At 48.4% G+C, this 23,453-nt stretch overlaps 1 protein-coding gene across 1 annotated transcript in view; it reads left to right on the forward strand.

The window, feature by feature from the left end:
* Window positions 1–758: 758 nt before the first annotated feature.
* The window catches only part of LOC128049769 (epididymis-specific alpha-mannosidase-like), a 59,936-nt gene continuing 37,241 nt past the window's right edge, over window positions 759–23,453 (forward strand). Inside the window, exons 1-6 of the mRNA XM_052642082.1 lie at window positions 759–896; window positions 4,318–4,464; window positions 7,341–7,446; window positions 16,248–16,420; window positions 16,801–16,889; window positions 17,662–17,839. Of these exons, the coding sequence (XP_052498042.1) occupies window positions 759–896; window positions 4,318–4,464; window positions 7,341–7,446; window positions 16,248–16,420; window positions 16,801–16,889; window positions 17,662–17,839 (831 nt within the window). The remainder of the gene's footprint in view (window positions 897–4,317; window positions 4,465–7,340; window positions 7,447–16,247; window positions 16,421–16,800; window positions 16,890–17,661; window positions 17,840–23,453) is intronic.

Below are 23,453 nucleotides of genomic sequence, written 5' to 3' on the forward strand. Positions count from 1 at the left end.
GGTTAACGTATTGCTGAAGTCTGGCTTGGAAAATTTTGAGCATTACTTTACTAGCATGTAAAAATCTCATGGACACAGGAGTCTGGTAGGCTACAGTCCATGGGGTTGCAAAGAGTCGGACTCGACTGAGCGACTTCACTTCACTTACTAGTCTGTGAGATGAGGGAAACTGTGCGGTAGTTTGAGCATTCTTTGGCATTGCAACCTCGGGTTGTCAGGTCCTATTTGTGGGAGCCCACTTTTCTCCTTAAAAGGGAAATTACAATTGCTATTGCGAGGCTCAGTCTGGGGTTTCATGTGAAGGAGAGTGTATCACGGTGGGCGTCTTGGTGGTGGCAGGCCCCACACTGAGTATCACGTTTTGCACGGCAGTGTCAAGGAGCCAGTCCAGTGGGTTGGGGGCAGGGAAGGGTAAGATGCCCAGTGGGAAATACTGGGAGAGGCCTAAGGGAAAGGCATGAGGACAGGGGTGAGGAGAGCCAGGATGGCCAGAGGGAAGCTGGCTGTCCCCCCAGGGGAGGTGGCATTTGGGGTTTGTCTAAAGGTGGATGGTCAGGAAACCACAGATGGGAGCAGAGCGCTGCCAGGCAGTGAGCAAGTGCCACCTGCCTGCACTGCTCAGGTGACACCATCTGTGTGGGTGTCACTCCTGGTTTCCTTCCCACTGCATCCACCAAAGGGTGTGGCCCAGTCAGCTGGCAGGAGGCCGGACCCTGCAGGCAGGCAGACGTCCTCCAGCCCCTGAGCTGGCCGAGGAGATGGAGCCACGGGGCTGGCTGCCTCTGCTCCTGCAGTTGGGCCTGATGTGGCCCCTGGGGGCTCTTTCTGAGCCCCGACTGAGGGTATTTGTGGTTCCCCACAGCCACATGGATGTGGGCTGGCTGCACACCATACAGGTAGGTGCCCCAAGTGACCCCTGAACACCTCTTGAAGCTGCAGTTCTTTTTCCATCTGGACTCCAGAGTGGGTTTGTGTCCTGGGTCTCTGCCATCAGGAGTCTCAGCCTGGGATCCAGCACTACTGGGCTATGGACTGGCTGAGGGCTTCCCTGGTGGCTCGGATGGTGAAGAATCTGCCTACAGTGACAGAGACCCAGCTTTGATCCCTGGGTCAGGAAGTTCCCCTGGAGAATGGAATGGAAACCCACACCAGTACTCTTGCCTGGAGAATTCCATGGACAGAGGAACCTGGCGGGATATAGTCGATGGGGCCACAAAGAGTTGGACACGATGAGCAACTCACATGGGCTGGCTGTGGGCAGGGGTGAGAATGTGTCCCCTGCTGCAATGGGTGGAAGGTATTCCTCAAATATTCCTTGAGTGAACGAATGAAACAGAGCAGAGGAAAAGAGGTCAGGACTGATTTCCATAAGTTTCTGGGGCAGGTAACTGAAATGATTACCCAGGCCTGCCCAAGCTTTTTTCTGGAAGGAGGAAGGAAATAAGTGAATACGACCACTCTGTGATCATGGATACAATACTTTCCATGAGACGTTAATAAGTGAGGCACTCATTTTAAAGGGAGTTGGGCAGCAAGAGGCCCTGAGGCTGAAGGTTGAGTCTGGTCCCGGGTCACTGGGCAGCTGCCAGGGTCCAGCCCTGGTGGCTCCAGAGTGATTCGAAGGTGGGGACAGAGTCGGCATCCTTGGAAATAACTTATTTAACTACAGATAGAAAGGGATTAGAAAATTAGCAGAGAAAAAGAGGCTGAATAACTTGGTTTACATGGAATACCAATCACCATCTACGTGGGTCTTCCCATTCTCCCAAAGGAGAGGAGGCACTGAGGCCCCTCCCCCCGGTCTGATCTTAGAAGCCCAGGAAAAATTAGCAGGCTTGGTGGTTACCCATGCACCAGACGGGAATTCGGCCAGAAAATAGCAGGAGAGAAAAAGAGGCTGAATAACTGGGTTTACGTGGGATACCAATAAAATTCCAAGACAAGGAATTTGCACCATCTACGTTGGGCCACCAGCGCCACTTGAATATCGGAAGTGCCCCTCCTTGGGCTCCTTCTCACGTGGGCTTGAAAGCCGGGACAAGTAAGTAGACATGGCGAGCACCCACGCTCCAGATGGGAATTCAGCCAGAAAAAACGGGGAGCTAGAAAGAATGACACAGGGGGATCAGTCTTTCTGGAAACTGATCCAATTTCTTTATTTTGGGGTTTGCTTATATACCTTTTGTTACACATAGGAATGAATACAGAGTCATGCGGGGGTCAGCAGTCCTGACCTTTATCAAAATCAGGTGCTTTAAATAAAAAAAGATCTTAGGGGTTTTACATCATCTTCTGGCCATGAGGCCTGCTGACATTTTACAACCCTTTCTTTCTGATAACCAAAAAACTTATTTTTTCCAAGGGTGTTTTTTTCTTAAACCAGGCACCACCCTCCAAATAAAGTTACATTCCTATAGGGTGAGGGTGTAGTGAGTTACAATCAAGAAAGGAATTTATTTAACCCAAGGTTAAATTAATCTTAAAGGTTAATACTTATTTCTCCTATATGCTTAAAGGTTAATACTTATTTCTCCTATATGTTAGTTATATTCATCATAAGGGCAGGGAATATGGAGATTTAGCAGCAAACATCAGCCCAACAAATGAAAATCCTTTCACCAATGTTCCCCTTATGATCTATTTAGTCTTAAGATAGTGATAAAGTTACATTTTTACATAACAAGAACACAGTGATTTATAACAAAGTACAGTGATCTATTACAAAAGAGAAAATTCATTAACTCAAAAAGTCCAGTATTGCTAACCTTAAAAACTACTATATTTCCTTTTCTATATTCCAAATACATTGATTAATATATTCCCAGGTGCCTAAGGATATGGAGGCCTGGCGGCAATCATTGACTCAACAATGAGAAAAGCCCTATGCTAATTAAGATTCTCAAAATACTCCAAACTCTCTGTGCTGTTTATGGTTGAGAGGTAGTAAACAATCATGTGCATAGTGGCAGGAGTATGGATAATCCTGTCACACAAGCTAATTTGCTAGCAGAGAGGTTTGACCTGAGACACCCTTGTCACACCCAGGGCAGGGAATTAGCAGCAATTATTGGCACAACAAATGAAAAACCCTTCACCAATATAATTCCTAACCAACCCACTATACTAATAATTTTTAACTTCCCAAAAGAATTTGCCTTTAGTAAGCCTAAAACATCTCGTGCCTCTCAAGTTGGGAGGCTGTAAACAATCACATGTGGCCAGACAAGGCTATACAGGTGGGCTAGATAACCTTCAGAGGAGTTTGTAAGTTGAAACACTCTTGTCACTCCCAGGAATTTTTATTGACTTGGAGCTGCACGTTTACTCCTTCTCTGAGAGAACTGGTGGGGAACAGCCCCCCATAAAGTCAGGTGTAGGCGAGAGCATGAAACAGTAAAGTAGATAGACTCTGGTTTGGGGGCAGATGCTCGGGAACAGGGGGTTTCCTGAGGCTTGATCACGCCTTTGCGTATGCCAAGCCTCCTTCCTCATGACCTTTGCCGTGGGTGGAGTTCCTCATGCTGGCTCCCAGCAGGGAGCCTCTGTGGGTGGTCACCCACCTGTGTGTGGAACTGCTGACATGCAGGGAAGCATGCTCGTCACCCCCAGTTTAGAGAAGGGACACTGTAGCCTGGGCTGGGGTGCTGCCCAAGTCAGCACCCATCGCCGCCTTGCCCGCTCACCCCCTCCCAAGGCTCCTTGCATTCCTTTATCAGCATCTCTGGGAACCATGTTGAGCCAGCCTGATCCAGATGGGAGCAAACAGAGCTCCATCCTGGGAACTCCCACCCTCAGGGTGCAGGGGTAAATCGATCCAGAGAGATGCTTGAGCTGTCAGCTCCTCTCAGCCTCAGCCCTTGACACATGCTTCCCCATCATTTCATCCCAAGAAGGCCCATCAGGGTCCCTGGACCTCACTCCCAGGGCCCTGTTGTCGACTGGTCTGTCCTCCACGGCAGGAATGGGCAGCACGCCCCTCTGGGCTGGCCCGGGGCCTTGGCTGGACCGGCACAACCGTCTGTCACATAGAGTGTCTGTCTCCTCATGACGCTCCTCAGGGGCAGGCTCCCATCAAAGGGGGTCCGCCTGGGTCCTTGTCTCAGTGCAGGGCTCACCATGTGTCCATCAGAGTGGACACCAGGCTCCCTTGTTTGAGGAGCAGGGGCAGCCGATTGCAGGGCCTGGACAGGCTTGGGGGGAGCGCCAGTGGCCCCTGGACACCATGTCTCCCTGGACGTTCCCCCTCGGTCCCTGGTCCACGCCCTGTGGTTTCCCCCACGGGTCTGGAGTGATGGTCTCTCCCCCTCCCCACCCCAGGAGAGCATGCAGGCTTATGTCACCAATGTCTACAACTCCGTGGTGGAGGCACTGACCCTTGAGAAGAAGCGCAAGTTCATCGCCGTGGAGCAGGAGTATTTCCGGCTGTGGTGGGATGGCGTCGCCTCGGACGGGCAGAAAGGCCGGGTAACGCTGCCCTCAGGGCGTCCTCACCACGCAGATGAGAGCGGATGCCCTGGGGGTCCTGGGGACGACCCTTCAGGAAGCTCCTAGGTTGTGCTCCATGAGTCCGGGGGGGGGGGGGGAGGGGGGGGCGGTGCTGCATAAACCAGGAGGCCCCAACCTGGCGGGGCTATACCCAGGGTCCATTTAGTACAGGTTTGTGGTCATCCCCTTGCCCAGGGGACAGGTTTGTGTTTGATCCTGCCTTTCTGGTTTTTCCTGAATAACTGAAGCTCTGGCAGCCGAGCCAGGCACTCAGGTGGTGTGAATGGGGTCACCTCTGACACTACGCGCTCTGGGGTGACCCTGTGTCCACACCTTCTGACTTCATTTGTGGATCTGGGTGGCCCCCATGGGCACCAGAGCCCAGGACCTGCCAGGGGTGAAGGAATCCCTGTGGATTAGCCTCTGGGGCTGATTAACTCCATATCACAGGGGATCAGAGGCCCTGGTCCATGGAGGGGCAGCCTGGGGCCAGGTCCTCCCCGGTCCCTGTGTGGTCACAGGTGGGGCAGGCTCTGCAGCTGCTGGTCCCACATCTGGAAGCAGGAGTGACCTCCTTCCTCAGAGAGGCTGTGCCCAGAATGTGCCCAGGATGTAAGCACCTAGGGTGCCTGGGGCGTGGTCCCTTCCAGGCATCACCTGCCCTCAGAGCAGTCACTGATGGTAAAACTCAGAGGCCCAGCCACCTGCTCAAGGCAGAGAGCTCAGACGGTGAAGCCAGATGTCCAGCAGTTCCCCAGAGGGGACGTGACCCTGCAGCCTGTGGAGCCGAGAGGATGAGCCTCCCATCTGATGGGCTCTGCCGTGGGCCAGGTGTGGGCTCAGGTTTGTATAGGTTACTCAAGTGACTCCTCCCCACAGCCTGCAAGGTGAGGACCCTTATCCTACTGCACAGAGCTAGTCCAGGTTCAGAGAGGGCAGGCATCTGGCTCAAGGTCACACAGCTTATACCTGACAGGTGGGTTCTGGGTCAGTATTGTTAATCAAAGCATAGCTGTCTGGTGTCCCCTGGACAGTTCTTCCTTCTTTACATGGACAACCCCAGGCGCAAACTACTTAATCCTCCTCTCACAGCTAGGTGTGCTGGCTAAGACCTAGACAGGAAATTCAATAATATGTCCCTGAAAGTGAAAGTGAAAGTGAAGTCACTCAGTCATGTCCGACTCTTTGCAATCCCATGGACTGTAGCCTACCAGGCTCCTCTGTCCATGGGATTTTCCAGGCAATAGTACTGGAGTGGGCTGCCATTTCCTTCTCCAGGGGATCTTCCCAACCCAGGGGTTGAACCCAGGTCTCCTGCATTGTAGACAGACACTTTACCGTCTGAGCCACCAGGGAAGTCCCTGGAAACTAGCAATTTTCCGTGAGTTGTGTGGGCTGACTCCAGGTCCTGGATGGGGCCCAACATGAAGCAGGTGCACATTTGAAACAGTACGCAGCAGGTGTCATTCCACATTTCTCAAATGAACGGTCTGCAAAGACAGTCCTTTCAGATCAGATCCACGCCACAGTCTGCCAGGAGCATGGTGTGCTCAGTGTCACGGTCTCTGACTGTATTTATGCTTCTGCTCTTCCCTTCTTTCATGGATATACTTTATTTTTGTACCATGAGGTCTGTGGGTTGTTAGCTCCCTAGTTAAAGTAAAAAGGAAAGCAACTCAGTCATGTCCAACTCCTTGCAATCCCATGGACTGTATCCTGCCAGTCTTTTCTCTCTGCTGCTAAGTCACTTCAGTCGTGTCTGATCCTGTGTGACCCCACAGACGGCAGCCCACCAGGCTTCTCTGTCCATGGGATTTTCCAGGCAGGAGTACTGGAGTGGGGTGCCATCGCCTTCTCCGCCAGTCTTCTATGTACATGGAATTCTCCAGAGAAGAACACTGGAGTGGATAGCCATTCCCTTCTCCAGGGGATCTTCCCAACGCTGGGATCAAACCCGAGTCTCCTGCATTGTAGGCAGATTCCCCACCACCTGAGACACCAGGGAAGCCCAAGAAGGGATCAGAGTCACATCCTCAGCACTGAAAGTGCATCCTACACACTGAAGTCCCACGAAATTTCATTCATTCCTGCATTCTAAAATATTTGCTAGGCAGGCATGTGCCAAATGCAATTTGAAGAGCATTCTACAAACGTACTAGCCTGAAACCATAAAAAATATGAAACAGAAATGCTCAGGAAGTGTTGGAAATTAGAGGATAAACTCCAGTATTCTTGCGTGGAGAATCCCATGCACAGAGGAGCCCAGCAGGGCACAGTCCATGGGGTGGCAAAGAGTCGGACATGACTGAGAACCTGAGCATGAATGCATGCTCACGTTACTAATGTGAAATAGCCTGAGTGGTGATCATTCTAGAGCAGTTGCAATGATCTTTTTCTTTCAAAAATGACCTGAACTATTCAGATAAAGGCATACAGTTGCTAACTTGTACTTTCAAATGGCTTAGAAAAAACTTACTGTGTGTAATGACATGGGGGAGTGTTAACATAAAGAGCTAAAAAATATTAGCAATGAGATAATCTGGAAAAGGATTTATGGGAGTTTTTTGGTACAGTTCCTGCAAGTTTTCCATAATCTTGGCATCATTCAAAAGCAAAAGCTGTGAACATATGTACCTGTGTATACGCCTGACGAAGCAGCAGCCAGGGACGGGTGCTATTCTCGGAGCTGGACGCAGTGCTGACCAAGACAGACAGCGTTCTGCTTTTGCAGAATAAATGAGGCTGTGGAGTTTGAAGGAAGGACCATGAGATGCTATGGGCATGTGCCCAGAAAATACAACTGGCTCAGCCTGGGAGGTGTAACCTGGCCTTTTCTCTCTGCCCACTATGCCAAGGTCCGCCAGCTCGTGGCCGAAGGTCGCCTGGAGTTTGTCCTCGGAGGCCAGGTCATGCACGATGAGGCCGTGACTCACTTTGATGACCAGATCCTCCAGCTCACAGGTTCGATTACCCTTTCCCAGATCAGGGTCCCTGTGGCCTCCTGCGGGGCTGGGACTGGGTGTCTGAGCCCTCGTCCTGGAGTCCATCTTCCCCTCTCAGCAGGAGACTGACCAGTCAGCACTGTGACTGCTGGCGCCATGCCCACGTGTGCCTGAGTGCAGGCGCTGAGGGTGTGGATTCTAGACGAGCCAGCCTGGCTGGTTCCTGACTCTGCTAACTCCCAACCCTGTGACCCTGGCACATGATGCAGCCTCATTAGGGCTCGGTTCCCTCCTCTGTGAAAGTGCTTGATGGTGATGGAAGATCTACCTTAAAGGGGTGTCATCGAGATTCATTTCAGCTCAGTTCAGTCACTCAGTCGTGTCTGACTCTTTGCGACCCCATGAACCGCAGCATGCCATGCCTCCCTGTCCATCACCAACTCCCGGAGTTCACTCAAACTCACATCCATCGAGTCGGTGGTGCCATCCAACCATCTTATCCTCTGTCTTCTCCTTCTCCTCCTGCCTCCAGTCCCTCCCAGCATCAGGTTATCAAGATTAAATTGGGATAATTCCAAAAGAGCACATAGTGTATGGGGTGTGGGTCCCTAGTAAATGATCAGTAAAGGTCAGATGCCATCTCTGCCATCACCTCACCCACCAGCAACACCACCAGCACCACCACTAATAGCTCAGCACATCATTGCATCACTTCTAACACCAGCACCTCCAACACCATCACCATCACAACCATACCACCAACATCACTATCTACACTTGCACCACCTCCAAACCAGTGACACTACGACCACCAGCACCACCACTATCACCATCATCCCCTCCATCACCACTCACACTGGGGACTAATGGGCACATTCTTCTCCATTTAACAAATGTTCTCTACACACATCACCTCACTCACCACTAAAGGCAGGGTGTGCTGGGGGCATCATGGCTTTCAGACTCCTCTGCAGAATAGAATATAGAATAGAGAATACAAGCAGAACAGAGAATACAAGAAGGACACAGAGTCAGTGGATGAGCCAGGATTGACTGCAGTGTGTGCTGAGCTCTACCCACACTCACTCCACTAAAGAGGGACTGTGTGTAGGACATCACGATCGTATTGGGGTTTCCTTTCCTCCAAATGTGTTCCTTTTTATGGCTGAGTAATATTCCATTGCATATATGTATCACAACTTCTTTATCCATGTCGACAGATATCTAGGCTGCTTCCATATCCTAGCTATTGCAAATAGTGCTACAGTGAACATTAGGGGTACATGTGTCTTTCATTATTAGGGTATAGGAGTGCAAGGGATTTCAGTTTATTAATTTTAAATCCCATAACTTTACTATATTCATTGATTCCCTCTAGTAATTTTTTGGTGGCATCTTTAGAGTTTTCTCTGTATATTATCATGTTATCAGAAAACTGTGAGAATTTTACTTCTTTTCCTGTGTAGATTCTTTTTTTCTTCTTCTTCTCTGATTGCTGTAGCTAAGACTTCCCAAACTATGTTGAATAATAGTGGCAAGAATGGGCACCCTTGTCTTATTCCTCATTTAGAGGAAATGCTTTCAGTTTCTCACTGTTGAGGACAATGCTTGCTATGGCTTTGTCGTATACGTCCCCAAGTCCGAGGTCAGGGCGGTGGCCGAGAGGAGCTACCCTGCGTCCGAGGTCAGCGGTGGTGGCCAAGAGGAGCTACCCCACGTCTGAGTTCAGTGGCAGACCAGAGGAGACACCTCACGTCCGAGGTCAGTGGCGAACGGGAGGAGCCACCCCGCGCCCCAGGCCAGGGGTGGCGGCCTGGAGGAGTAACACAAGGAGCAGTGGCTGTGCGGGCATAGGAGGGCCTAGAGGAGCTATCCCATGCTGAAGGTCAGGAAGGGCGGTGGTAAGGAGATATCCCTCGTCCAAGGTAAGGAGCAGCGGCTGTGCTTTGCTGGAGCAGCCGTGAAGACATACCCCACGCCCAAGGTAAGAGAAACCCAAGTAAGATGGCAGGTGTTGCAAGAGGGCATCAGAGGGCAGACACACTGAAACCATACTCACAGAAAACTAGTCAATCTAATCACACTAGGACCACAGCCTTGTCTAACTCAATGAAACCAAGCCATGCCCGTGGGGCAACCCAAGACAGGAGGGTCATGGTGGAGAGGTCTGACAGAATGTGGTCCACTGGAGAAGGGAATGGCAAACCACTTCAGTATTCTTGCCTTGAGAACCCCATGAACAGTATGAAAAGGCAAAATGATAGGATACTGAAAGAGGAACTCCCCAGGTCAGTAGGTGCCCAATATGCTACTGGAGATCAGTGGAGAAATAACTCCAGAAAGAATGAAGGGATGAAGCCAAAGCAAAAACAATACCCAGCTGTGGATGTGACTGGTGATAGAAGCAAGATCCGATGCTGTGAAGAGCAATATTGCATAGGAACCTGGAATGTCAGGTCCATGAATCAAGGCAAATTGGAAGTGGTCAAACAAGAGAAGGCAAGGGTGAACGTTGACATTCTAGGAATCAGCGAACTAAAACAGACTGGAATGGGTGAATTTAACTCAGATGATCATTACATCTACTACTGCGGGCAGGAATCCCTCAGAAGAAATGGAGTAGCCATCATGGTCAACAAAAGAGTCCGAAATGCAGTACTTGGATGCAATCTCAAAAACGACAGAATGATCTCTGTTCGTCTCCAAGGCAAACCATTCAGTATCACAGTTATCCAAGTCTATGCCACAACCAGTAACGCTGAAGAAACTGAAGTTGAACGGTTTTATGAAGACCTACAAGACCTTTTAGAACGAACACCCAAAAAAGATGTCCTTTTCATTATAGGGGACTGGAATGCAAAAGTAGGAAGTCAAGAAACACCTGGAGTAACAGGCAAATTTGGCCTTGGAATACAGAATGAAGCAGGGCAAAGACTAATAGAGTTTTGCCAAGAAAATGCACTGGTCATAGCAAACACCCTCTTCCAACAACACAAGAGAAGACTCTACACATGGACATCACCAGATGGTCACCACCAAAATCAGATTGATTATATTCTTTGCAGCCAAAGATGGAAAAGCTCTATATAGTCAACAAAAACAAGACCAGGAGCTGACTGTGGCTCAATCATGAACTCCTTATTACCAAATACAGACTCAAATTGAAGAAAGTAGGGAAAACCGCTAAACCATTCAGCTATGACCTTAATCCAATCCTTTATGATTATACAGTGGAAGTGAGAAATAGATTTAAGGGCCTAAATCTGACAGATAGAGTGCCTGATGAACTATGGAATGAGGTTCGTGACATTGTACAGGAGACAGGGATCAAGACCATCCCCATGGAAAAGAAATGCAAAAAAGCAAAATGGCTGTCTGGGGAGGCCTTACAAATAGCTGTGAAAAGAAGAGAGGCGAAAAGCCAAGGAGAAAAGGAAAGATATAAGCAGCTGAATGCAGAGTTCCAGAGAATAGCAAGAAGAGATAAGAAAGCCTTCTTCACTGATCAATTCAAAGAAATAGAGGAAAACAACAGAATGGGAAAGACTAGAGATCTCTTCAAGAAAATTAGAGATACCAAGGGAACATTTCATGCAAAGATGGGCTCGATAAAGGACAGAAATGGTCTGGACCTAACAGAAGCCGAAGATATTAAGAAGAGGTGGCAAGAATACACAGAAGAACTGTACAAAAAAGCTCTTCACGACCCAGATAATCATGATGGTGTGATCACTAATCTAGAGCCAGACATACTGGAATGTGAAGTCAAGTGGGCCTTAGAAAGCATCGCTATGAACAAAGATAGTGGAGGTGATGGAATCCAGTTGAGCTGTTTCAAATCCTGAAAGATGATGCTATGAAAGTGCTGCACTCAATATGCCAGCAAATTTGGAAAACTCAGCAGTGGCCACAGGACTGGAAAAGGTCAGTTTTCATTCCAATTCCAAAGAAAGGCAATGCCAAAGAATGCTCAAACTACCGCACAACTGCACTCATCTCACATGCTAGTAAAATAATGCTCAAAATTCTTCAAGCCAGGCTTCAGCAATACGTGAACCGTGAACTTCCTGATGTTCAAGCAGGTTTTAGAAAAGGCAGAGGAACCAGAGATCAAATTGCCAACATCCACTGGATCATGGAAAAAGCAAGAGAGTTCCAGAAAAACATCTATTTCTGCTTTATTGACTATGCCAAAGCCTTTGCCTGTGTGGATCACAATAACCTGTGGAAAATTCTGAAAGAGATGGGAATACCAGACCACCTAACCTGCCTCTTGAGAAATCTGTATGCAGGTCAGGAAGCCACAGTTAGAACTGGACATGGAACAACAGACTGGTTCCAAATAGGAAAAGGTGTACATCAAGGCTGTGTATTGTCACCCTGCTTATTTAACTTCTATGCAGAGTACATCATGAGAAATGCTGGACTGGAAGAAGGACAAGCTGGAATCAAGATTGCTGGGAGAAATATCAATAACCTCAGATATGCAGATGACACCACCCTTATGGCAGAAAGTGAAGAGGAACTAAAACGCCTCTTGATGAAAGTGAAAGAGGAGAGTGAAAACGTTGGCCTAAAGCTCAACATTCAGAAAATGAAGATCATGGCATCCGATCCCATCACTTCATGGGAAATAGATGGGGAAACAGTGGAAACACTGTCAGACTTTATTTTGGGGGGCTCCAAAATCACTGCAGATGGTGATTGCGGCCATGAAATTAAAAGATGCTTACTCCTTGGAAGAAAAGTTATGACAAACCTAGACAGCATATTCAAAAGCAGAGACTTTACTTTGCCGACTAAGGTCCGTCTAGTCAAGGCTATGGTTTTTCCAGTGGTCATGTATGGATGTGACAGTTGGACTGTGAAGAAGGTTGAGCGCCAAAGAATTGATGGGTTTGAACTGTGGTGTTGGAGAAGACTCTTGAGAGTCCCTTGGACTGCAAGGAAATCCAACCAGTCCATTCCGAAGGAGATCAGCCCTGGGATTTCTTTGGAAGGAATGATGCTAAAGCTGAAACTCCAGTACTTTGGCCACCTCATGCGAAGAGTTGACTCATTGGAAAAGACTCTGATGCTGGGAGGGATTGGAGGCAAGAGGAGAAGGGGATGACAGAGGATGAGATGACTGGATGGCATCACTGACTCGATGGACGTGATTCTGAGTCAACTCCGGGAGTTGGTGATGGACAGGGAGGCCTGGCGTGCTGCGATTCATGGGGTTGCAAAGAGTTGCACACGACTGAGCAACTGAACTGAACTGATGCTCCTTCTATGTCTACTGTCTGAAGAGTTATAATAAATAAGTGTAGAATTTTGTCAAAAGCTTTCTCTTAATCTACTGAGATGACCAGGGAGTTCCCTGGTGGCTCAGAGGGTAACAGCGTCTGCCTACAATGGGGGAGACCCGGGTTCGATCCCTGGGTCGGGAAGATCCCCTGGAGAAGGAAATGCCACCCCACTCCAGTACTCTTGCCTGGAAAATCCCATGGACGGAGGAGCCTTGTGGGCTGCAGTCCATGGGGTCACAAAGAGTCGGACACGACTGAGTGACTTCACTTTCTTTCTTTCTTTCTTTCACTGAGATGACCATATGGCTTTTATCTTTCATTTTGTTAAGATGGCATGTCATATTGATTGATTTGTCTCTCCTGTAATGGTAATATTCTGTATATTGGAGAATCCTTGCATCCCTGAGATAAAGTCTACTTTATCATAAAGTATGATCTTTTTATTTTGTGTGTGTGTGTGTGTGTGTGTGTGTGTGTTTTTAAAGATTTTATTTTTACTTGATTTTACTTTACAGTACTGTATTGGTTTTGCCATACATTGACATGAATCTGCCACAGGTGTATATAAGCTCCCAATCCTGAACCCCCCTCCCACCTCCCACCCCATATCATCTCTCTGGATCATCCGCGTGCACCAGCCCCAAGCATCCTGTATCTTATATCGAACATAGACTGGCACTTCATTTCTTACTTGATAGTATACATGTTTCAATACCATTCTCCCAAATCATCCCACCCTCTCCCTCTCCCTCAGAGTCCAAAAGTCCGTTCTATACATCTGTGTCTCTTTTGCTGTCTCGCATACAGGGTCATCATTACCATCTTTCTAAATGTGTTGCTCGATTCAGTTGGCTAGAATTTTGTTGAGTATTTTTACATCTGTTTTCACCAGTGATATTGGTATGTATTTTTCTTTTTTGTGGCATCTTTGTCTGGTTTTGTTATCTGGGTATGGTAGCCATGTAGAATAAACTGGGATGACTTTTTCCTGTGCAATTTTCTGGAAGAGTTTGAGCAGGATAGGTAACAGCTGTTTTCAAAACTTTTGACAGAATTCACCTGTGGAGACATTCTTTTGCCCTGGGTGTTTCTCTGTTGAAAGATTTTGTGAATACAGTTTTGGGAATCTGTGCTTGTGACTGGCCTGTTCATATCTTCTATTTCTTTCTGCTTCAGTTTTGGAAAGTAATATTTTTCTAAGAATGTGTACATTTCTTCCATGTTGTCCATTTTATTGGCATATATTTCCTCATAGTAGTCTCTTATGATCTTTTGTATTTCTGTGTTGTCTAACTTCTTTTTCATTTTCAGCTTTATTGATTTGAGTCTTTCTATTTTTTTTTTTTTTTTTGGATGAGTCTGGCTAATGATTTATCAATTTTGTTTAGCTTCTCCAAGAATTGATTTTTGTTGTACTGATCTTTGCTATTGTCTATTTCATTCCTTTTTCATTTATTTCTGTTCTGATGTTTATGATTTCTTTCCTTCTACTAACTTTGGGGGGTTTTGTTCTCCTTTTCTGTTGCTTTAGTGCAAAGTTAGATTGTTTGTTTGATGGTTCTCTTGTTTCTTGAGGTAGGCTTGTCTTGGTATAAACCTCCCTCTTAGCACTGCTTTTACTGCATCCCATGGGTTTTGAATCACTGTGTTTTCATTCTCCTAGGTCTTGATAAACACTCTTGAGACGTTGTTTCAGATATAATATCGCTATGAGGGGGTGGCAGTTTTCCCAGCAGCTCAGAGGACAGGACGAGCTAAGTGTGGGCAGCAGGCTCTGGGGATGCGAGCTCATCCCCTCCCTGAAGTGACACTTCCCAGCTGGGATTCTCAGCAGAGGCCTGGAAGAGAGGTGGGACACAAGGGGGTGTCCCCAGCCACCCCATCCTCTGGGAGGGAGCCCAGCTCAGGTCACATGGGGGCTGGGGCTCCCCTAACTGCAGTGACAGAAGCAAATGTCTCCAAGAGGGAAGGACACGCCTGGGACAGTCCTGCGAGGACTCTGCTGTCCTGGTTGTTCCTGCCCCAGCTCTCAGCTTGTGCCCACCCCCTCCCCCTCCCAATACCAGTAATCCCCTGTCTCCTGGGTGCCCCTCTGTTCCACTGCCCTGCTTCTCTCTGACTCCTCCTCAGCAGAGTTAAAAACTGCTTAACATTCTCCTGAGGAGGAAGGAGGCAGGTCTCTCCAGCTGAGGCGGAGACCACAATTCCAGTGTCCCCTTGGCCTCTCAGGCACCTTGGCCCCTGCACTCTGGCCCTGCCCTCCATTACTGGGCAGGGATCCTGACCTGGTCTTTGTGCTCATTAGGACGCTGGCTCAGCTGCATGAAGGTGACTGAGTGACAAGGACTCGAGCAAGAGGGAAGGTTACTTCTCTCAGCACAGGGCTGGGGCGTGGAGTCCACACTGCGGGCTGTTCTGGGCCTTTGGGGTCACTGCTCCATGGAGCAGTGAGGCTTCCAGCAGTGGCTCTGTTTTGCTCGGCCACCCTATATGGTGTCCCTGCCTTCCTTGCGAGGCTGAAGGTGCCTCACTCCCCTGAAATACCATATCAGTTGGGAAGGGGAGGGGAATGAAGGGAAGAGGGCAGCGCATCCTCGAGAACGTGGCCCTGAGCTACCCTCATCACTTCTGGGCACAGCCACTGTTCAGAACTCATCACGTGGTCTGTCATCGTCAGGAGGCAGGGGAATGCAGTTTCCTGCCAGGAGTCTATTACCCTGTCCTAGTTAGGAGGGGCTGTGTGGTTCTGTTCCTAAAAGGCAGAGGGGAGAGTATATGTTGTACAAAGATTAATTGTTTTATGCGTTAATCACCTGTTCATCTGGACCTCAGGAAGGTTTTCTAACAGTGTTGAGAAAACCTGAGGTACACTGAGTTGTCATTAAGATATTTACTGCTTCCTTACAAAGAAGGAGGAGGATTTAGGGACTGATTCTGCAGCCCACTGATGTTTCTCATATTTCTTATATCCTTTCCCACATGACCACAGAACGGCTGCTACAGCTCCAGTCATCAGGAAAGGAAAGGGGTACAAGGGGACATTTCTTGCTGAATCTTTTTAAAATAGAAAATGTGCAAAGTGTTGCCCTGAAACTCAGGCCGGTTAAGCCCATACATCTTTTCAGCTATAACTATTTGCATGCCCACTTCCAGTTCCCACAGAGGTGGAGAAAACAAGAATCGGGCAGAGGTGGATGTTCTTTCCATGACCTGTGGGACCAGTGCTAAGTCATCCCTTGGGTCTGGGTCAGTGTTCCCTGATTGAAGCAAGGATTCTGAGTGTGGAACTAGGGGCCAGCAAATCAGCAGCCATCAGACCTGCCCCCCTCAGGCAGATGATATGGGGACAGGATGTGCCCTCCACAGATTGCTGAGCCCCCATCTCAGACCCCAACCCCTAGTCTTCCCCCTCTTCTGCAGCTGCTCCTCCCTGGCCTCCTCTGCTTCCTGAGCCCCCTCTGCTGTTCCCACTGGTCCCTGAGTTCTCAGAGCCCACCCCAAGGCCAACCACCTGGCTGTCTCTTTGCAGAAGGACACAGCTTTCTCTATGAAACATTTGGGGTCCGGCCGCAGTTCTCCTGGCAGGTGGACCCATTTGGCGCATCCTCCACAACCCCCACCCTCTTGGCCCTGGCAGGCTTCAATGCCCACGTCATCTCCAGGATCGACTACAACCTGAAGGAGGCCATGCAGGATAACCGGGTGAGTGGTGAGCGCATCTACTCATCCACTTTCTCATCGTCAGAACTGCTGCACCTATAGTGATCCATAACGAGCTCCCCATGTCTGGGGACATTCAAGCCAAGTTACAGACAGCCTGGCTGGCAGGCCCTGGCAGAGAGTCCTGCCCTGAGGAGGGTCAGATGAAGGTGCAGAGAGGCACCGTCTGGAGGGCCGATTCCTCCGCCTCCTGTGGCTTTGGGAGGTCAGGGGGAACACTGAGGAGGGGGCAGCAGAGGGGGATCTTGACCTGAACCCCTGAGGGCAGCGGGGGCGGTGAGGAGACTCAGGCAGGACCTGGAGGGGGGGAGCCAGAAGCCACGTCACCCCTGGGCACTCACTCCATCCCTCTGGGTTTGCAGCAGCTGCAGTTCGTGTGGCGAGGGTCCAGATCCCTGTCGGCGCAGCAGGAAATCTTCACACATGTCCTGGACCAGTTCAGCTACTGCTCGTGAGCACCCACCTTGGGCCAATCCCCGTCCCAGCACCCTCCCTGGACCACCTCAGCCACGCCCTTCATGGCCAGCCCTGAGGGCACGCACTGAGCACCCATCTTACAGAAAGAACAACTGAGGCCTGGACACCCAGCCAAGGTCCCGCAGCAGCAGCTGTACAGCAGCTGCACTGGGCTCTGGAGGCAGCACCAAGGCCTCCGTGTCCTCAGTCTCCCTGAGTCTGAGGATTTTGTAATACTGCCCTGTCTTTATATAGAACTTTATGATTCTGTTCATCACGATGTTTTTTGCATTATTTTATTTGAAAAGTGTGAAAATCTCATTATATTGTTACTGAGATTTTTACAAGTGCAGAATTTTGTGTGAAGGCAAGTATCTCACTTGCCTCATTCTGGTTGCAGCCCTGCTCAGGGTTCTTGGAATCAGAATTGAAGGGCACAAGGATGACCTGAAGAATGAGTGATCACATGAATTGCTCCTGATCCACGTGGAGGAAGTGGGGCCCGGAGGTTGTGGGCTCCACGGAACAGCTGAAAAAATACGGGCTTGTAGGGTCATGTGCCCAAGGTCCTGCAGGGCTGAAAGGTGACACCTTCTGTCCACATAGCTCTCATCTGCCCACTGCCCTCCACCCTCTGATGGGAGACAGAGGCCCCGAGCAGGGTCTGCAGGCACAGTTGCTCTGGCCTTGCTAAGTCCTCCCGGCCTCCTAGGCCTCGGGCTGCTGCCTTTCTCAGAGCTGGTCCCTAACACTCGTCTCTCTCTCAGTGAGGGATTTTACTGGGATGGTGACCCAGTCTTCCCAGGCCCACCCACGGATGGCCTGTACCCCAGCATGGAAATCCCCGTCACTGAGGACACCATCCCAAGCTTTTCCAGTCTCCTGGTGAACAACGTGTTGGCTCGAGCCACCTGGTTCCGGACACCACACGTCCTCTGGCCCTGGGTAAGTGGGGGTCCCTGGCCCTGATCGCTCAGCTCTGCACAAGGGCTGCTCTCACGTGTCTGAGCCCAGCAGCTGGGGCCACCCCAGGACTGTGTGTCCTGTTCTAATCAGGCCCGTGTCCATCCAGGCAGTGGGCCATCCCAGCCCCGGCTCAGTCCTCCTTCCCTGCACCCCGAGTCCTCACCCAGTCTACCAGCTCCTCGCCCCACCCTGGATCACCCCAACAACCTCTGCCTCCCGTGCAGCCCCTCCCCCACGCAGGCTCCAGCCTCTCACCAGCTCTCCCCTCCTTTCTCCTTCTCAATGCTGGGAGCAGAGGCTTCGGCCTGAATCCTGGCTTCTTGCTCAGGGGCTGTGAGACTGGGGACACTCTGAGCCTCACTTTCCTCATCTGTGAAATGGGGATGGTGACAGGACCTGCTCCATAGGCTGGATTTGAGGTCAAGTGGGAAAGACACCCCCAGGGGACAGTGCCCAACACCCAGTCACCATTGTTGTCACAGCTAAACTATATGGAGCACCCCCTGTTTTATGGGATGTGTGTGTCTCCCCCATTTTCTCTGCCCCACTGAGCGTAAGGGCAGGGCCTGTAGTGTCCTGTCTACTCATAAGGGACTGAGAACCAGAGAGGTTAAGGAATCTTCCTGAGGCCACATTGGTACTTAGCAGGGCACCTAAGAAAGTGGAATTTGTGCTCAGAGCCGTCAGAAAGCCACCTGTGCATGCATTCAGCATACTGCGCATTACATCCTCTTGAAAGGTTGTTGTTGAATTACGCCGCCGGGATTCTTGGCCCCCGGAGGAGAAGAATTCAGTCCGGGGCCAGAGACGAGGCTTGATCGCTCAGAGCTTTTGTGTAACAAAGTTTTATTAAAGTATAAAGGAGATAGAGAAAGCTTCTGACATAGGCATCAGAAGGGGGCAGAAAGAGTACCCCCCTGCTAGTCTTTAGCTGGATGTTATATAGTTATCAGCAGTCTGTTAATGAAAGAAAGGAATGTCTCAAAACTTAGAATGGCACCAGGCCCCTCACCCATAGGATGTATTTTGGAATAATCTTGGCTCCAAATGGTTCATCTTGGGCCATAAAAGGATTAACTTGAATCTTGAAGAAGGGCAGAGCACCATACAAATAGTGTCGTTTGCATAGATTAGAGGAACAGTATCAGGATATAACATCAGAGTTTGGGGTAAATGCATAGTACATTAGCATAGCCTAAGATAAACATTTCCACAAGAAAAGGCATTTGTTAACTTCAGGTGAAACCAGCTGTCATGGCAACACAGAATTTTAAGAGAAACCTCCTTTTAAATTTGTATAGAGAAGGAAAAATATCACTACTTTGTTTCCTCCTGCTGCTTAAGAGAGAAAAAAATGTCTGACATTTGCAGGCTATTTCCTCCATTTGGAGACTTCTGGCTTTCCTGCCTGTTACCCTCTCACTCTGACTTGTTTCTCAGATGGAAACATAACTTCTGACCTCCGTCAAGCATTTAGCCTACCCTGCAGCCCCTGTCTTTGGATCTACCCATATGTTCTCTCCATACATGACGTTATTGTCCACGTATTTTCTGTTTTCCTTTAATTCACGTATACCTGAGACCATATAGTATTTCATCTTTCCTTGTCTGACTTGTTTCCTGAGCTTAATGCCCTGAAGTTTCATCCGTGCTGTTGCAAACAGCAGGATTTCCTCTTTTCATGCTGAATAATACTGTGTACGTATATGACATTTTCTTGATCTCGTCATCCACTGATGCACATGTAGGTTGATTCCATAGTTCTTGCCGATTATAAATACAGCTGCAATGAACATAGGGTTGCAGAAGTCTTTTCAAGTTAGTGTTTTTGCTTTCTTTGAATAAATACAAAGAAGTGGGATGACTGTGTTAGGACCAAACTGAAGCCAGGACAGGCTCTAAGGGGCAGGCTAGGCCTGAGGTTTAGTCTCTAGGAAAGCTGAGGCACTGGGAACTCCTGCAGGCAGTGTAGTTCGACCAATCAGAAAAAAATCCCCGTAGCCCCCCACCCGCGCCAAACCTGAGCCAATCCAGATAGGGATGCGAGGTTTAAAAGTCCCACACGCGTGTACGGTTTAACCAATCAGCTATGCTGTTACAGGAACAAAGAACCGTCTGTATAAAAGTAGATGTGATTCAGAGCTCGGGGCTCTCATCAAGACTCCACTGCACTGGATGAGACTTGAGCCTTAGGTCGAGCTAGCAATAAACCCCTTTATGCTTTTGCATTGCTGTGGATGTCTTATTCTCTCAGTTTTGGGGACTCGGACACTGGGCATAACATTTGGGGGCTCGTCCGGGATCCCATTAACTGGGAAGAATAACACTCTTCCGGCAGAAGGGGTTTCCTCACTAGGAGGAGAGATATCTAAACACCGCTGTTAGTTCTGGTTAAGACCAGCATAAGGCCAAGGCCCGGCGTCGTGCTGGGGAGGCGGCTGGCTCTGTGGACGCCTTGTTGGGTGCAAAATCTATCGTTATTTGTGAAAAAGCCGAGACTGACATCCTGACCACTCGGGGTACTCAGGGGCCAGCTTGCCTGCCAATGGACCAGACCCAGCGTCCGCAACCGGGACCCTTTTGTCCCTGGTCTCCTCCTGACGCGGACAACTGGCCAGAGTGCCCCGACTGATCAGATGCCTCATGACCTGCAACCAGGACTGGAAAAAGACGTAATTTAAGGGACTGTCTCCAACATGGCTGGAAGGACTTTTTTATCAGGAGAAACTACACTACACCAGGATGAGAAGACGACGACATCAGAGGGAGACAGCTTCCCCGAGATGCTGGACCTGATTTGTACGATCATTTATGTTTTCTTGACTTCTTAGACCTTTGCATATAAGTCAAATGCTTTTCTATCATAGGCCTGATCCTATACTAGTTTTAAAAATCAATCCAATTGTTGGGTTTGTGGCCAATTACCTGTGTCCAGTTCTGGGTTACCTTGGTAAATTTCTCTTCTACCAGACTCTAACTGGTTGGCCCTGAGAAAATTTACTTAAAAAATTATAGTCATATTCAGGTCACTATGGTATTACTAGATAGGATCCCCTCACCAGGCCAATTAATAATGCCTGCTCTGACTCTGGATATAAATTTGAGCTTTTTCTACTACCCAAGCTCAATCAGAACAAGAAAAGTTTCCACAAAGACGGAAAAAATCTCCCACAATTATGGGATGGATTTATATAGATAATACCAGGCTACAATAATTTAGGTTTAAAGTCTCCTCTGTTGAAAAAAATAAATAAATAAGTAAATCATACTGAAGATAATCAGTCTAGTAACACTAAAAAACTGGGCTATGTGCCTTATAGATGGTGCCAATATATAGTTTCCCTGGAAGATAAAGATTCTACAGGACAGACTAAGTCAGATGACCTGAAGATATACTGGGCTACATCTAATGAAAGTTCTTAACATAAGTCTTACTTGTGACTTTACTAATACTGCTGGCTATGTTATTTGTATTTCCCCTGTCTTACAAAATTGCTGTTTCTTACACTGTCAAATGTGTGTATGAGGCCTCTAATAGAATAACATAGTCCCATATGAGATCGATGATGGTAACAGTGTAACTCTAGATATGGCAAGAAGCAACAAGAGGGAATATTTTCCTGGACCAAGAAGCTAATAAGACAGGTGGTCCAGAAAATTTTGGATACTGTTTTATGGCCTAGTCCAGTAACAGCACATTGAGTGGCCTGTCAACAGAATCTTTACCAAACCTGAGAATGGACATTCTCAGCACCATGGGATAAAATGATCATGAAGTGCCCCCCCCCCCCATAATCATGGTCAAGTTTATGAGCAAAAAGGGGCTCTGCCAACTGAAGACTGACACTCGCTATCTGCATCTACAAAGATTAAATCATAGCCGCCGCAACAGCCAACTTTCAACGCCCCTAAAAAGAGTTCAGGGTGAAAATCAGGAATGAGGCACTCTGTGCTCTGAGAAAAACTGGCAGAACAGGCCATCAGATAGTTAGATCTTTTCAGGAGAAGATTTTATGAGTCCCAATTCTTGCATCTTCTCATATCTAGAGAAACACTGACGTCATTAACAGTAAAATCTGCTTTGGCTATTAAGAAATAGTTTACAATTAAAAGTCAAAATAGAGTAGCTACGGTTCAGATATCCTGGAAAATAACTAGGTGATGGTATGGGTGTACTTTCAGATTAGAGCCTGTATTGCTCCAAGCTGGGGCAGTCCTATGCCCCATTTGGACAGGAAGTTATCATTGTCATTGTTGCCTAGTTCCCTAAAATTAAAACTGAGCGGGACTCTGTGGGGCTCTCGAGTACAGATCTGCTCTGTGTTCTCCATTTCTTATCTATAGGATATAGACTTTGTTCAGCCTCCTTGGCCTGAATCCATGAAAGCATGGATTCAAACAATTGCTAATCAGGAAAGGGAGGGGATACAAAAACAGAAACAATCAAAGGTTGGTACAGCCTCCAGACAGAGTCCTGGTTCCTACTCAAAGAAATATGCATAACAATGTCTTTGAGCCCCCACCCAGGTGGAAGATGGTAACTTCAGACTAAACACAAGATTCTTGGAGCACTGCTCTGTTGCCTCACCACCAACCAATCAGAAGGGGTCACAAACCCTGTAACCCTCACCCCAAATGTTGCCTTCTGTTTCCGGGGACCAGAGATGACCATCCTGTTAGGTCTCCTGTTTGGCCCTTGTCTATTTCATCTCTGAGAGGGGCCAACTAAATTGCTGCAACTACAAGGGTAGGAGCTGGTTTCAGATGTGGAAAACCCCAACTTAGATCAGGTAGAGAGACTTCTGCTCTGCTAGGCAGGCCTACGCCCATGCACAGCAGGAAGAAGTTACAGGAAAAAGAGACCTCCACCCCAATTCCCAAAAGGTATCTTGAGTATAAAGTCTCTCAGGGGGCCTATGTGCTGTGTTAGGGGAAGAACATTGTTTTTATGTGAATCACTCAGGGGTAATCAGGGAGTCCCTGGCCAAGATAAGAGAAGGGCTAAATCAGAAAAAAAAAAAAAAAAAAAAAGAAAGAAAAGAAAAATGTCTCAAAATTTATTTGAGTCCTGGTTCCAACAGTCTCTGTGGTTAACAACGCTAATTTCCACGCTGGTGGGCCCTCTAATAGTGCTACTATTAATACTTACTTTTGGTCCATGCATAATAACTAAGCTTGTTGCCTTTATAAAAGACCGCGTCAATACGGTCCAACTGATGGTACTGAGGCAACAGTATCAGGCTCTGCCCCAAAATAAAGAGGAAGATTCCTCTATGTAGCTGAAGACAGGGGGGAATGTTAGGACCAAACTGAAGCCAGGACAGGCTCTAAGGGGCAGGCTAGGCCTGAGGTTTAGTCTCCAGGAAAGCTGAGGCACTGGGAACTCCTGCAGGCAGTGTACCTCGACCAATCAGAAAAAAATCCCCGTAGCCCCCTGCCAGCGCCAGACCTGAGCCAATCCGGGTAGGGATGTGAGGTTTAAAAGTCCCGTGCGCGTGTATGGTTTAACCAATCAGCTATGCTGTTACAGGAACAAAGAACTGTCTGTATAAAAGTAGATGTGATTCAGAGCTCAGGGCTCTCATCAAGACTC

This window comes from Budorcas taxicolor, chromosome 6 (assembly GCF_023091745.1).
Source record: "Budorcas taxicolor isolate Tak-1 chromosome 6, Takin1.1, whole genome shotgun sequence".
Lineage (NCBI taxonomy): Eukaryota > Metazoa > Chordata > Mammalia > Artiodactyla > Bovidae > Budorcas > Budorcas taxicolor.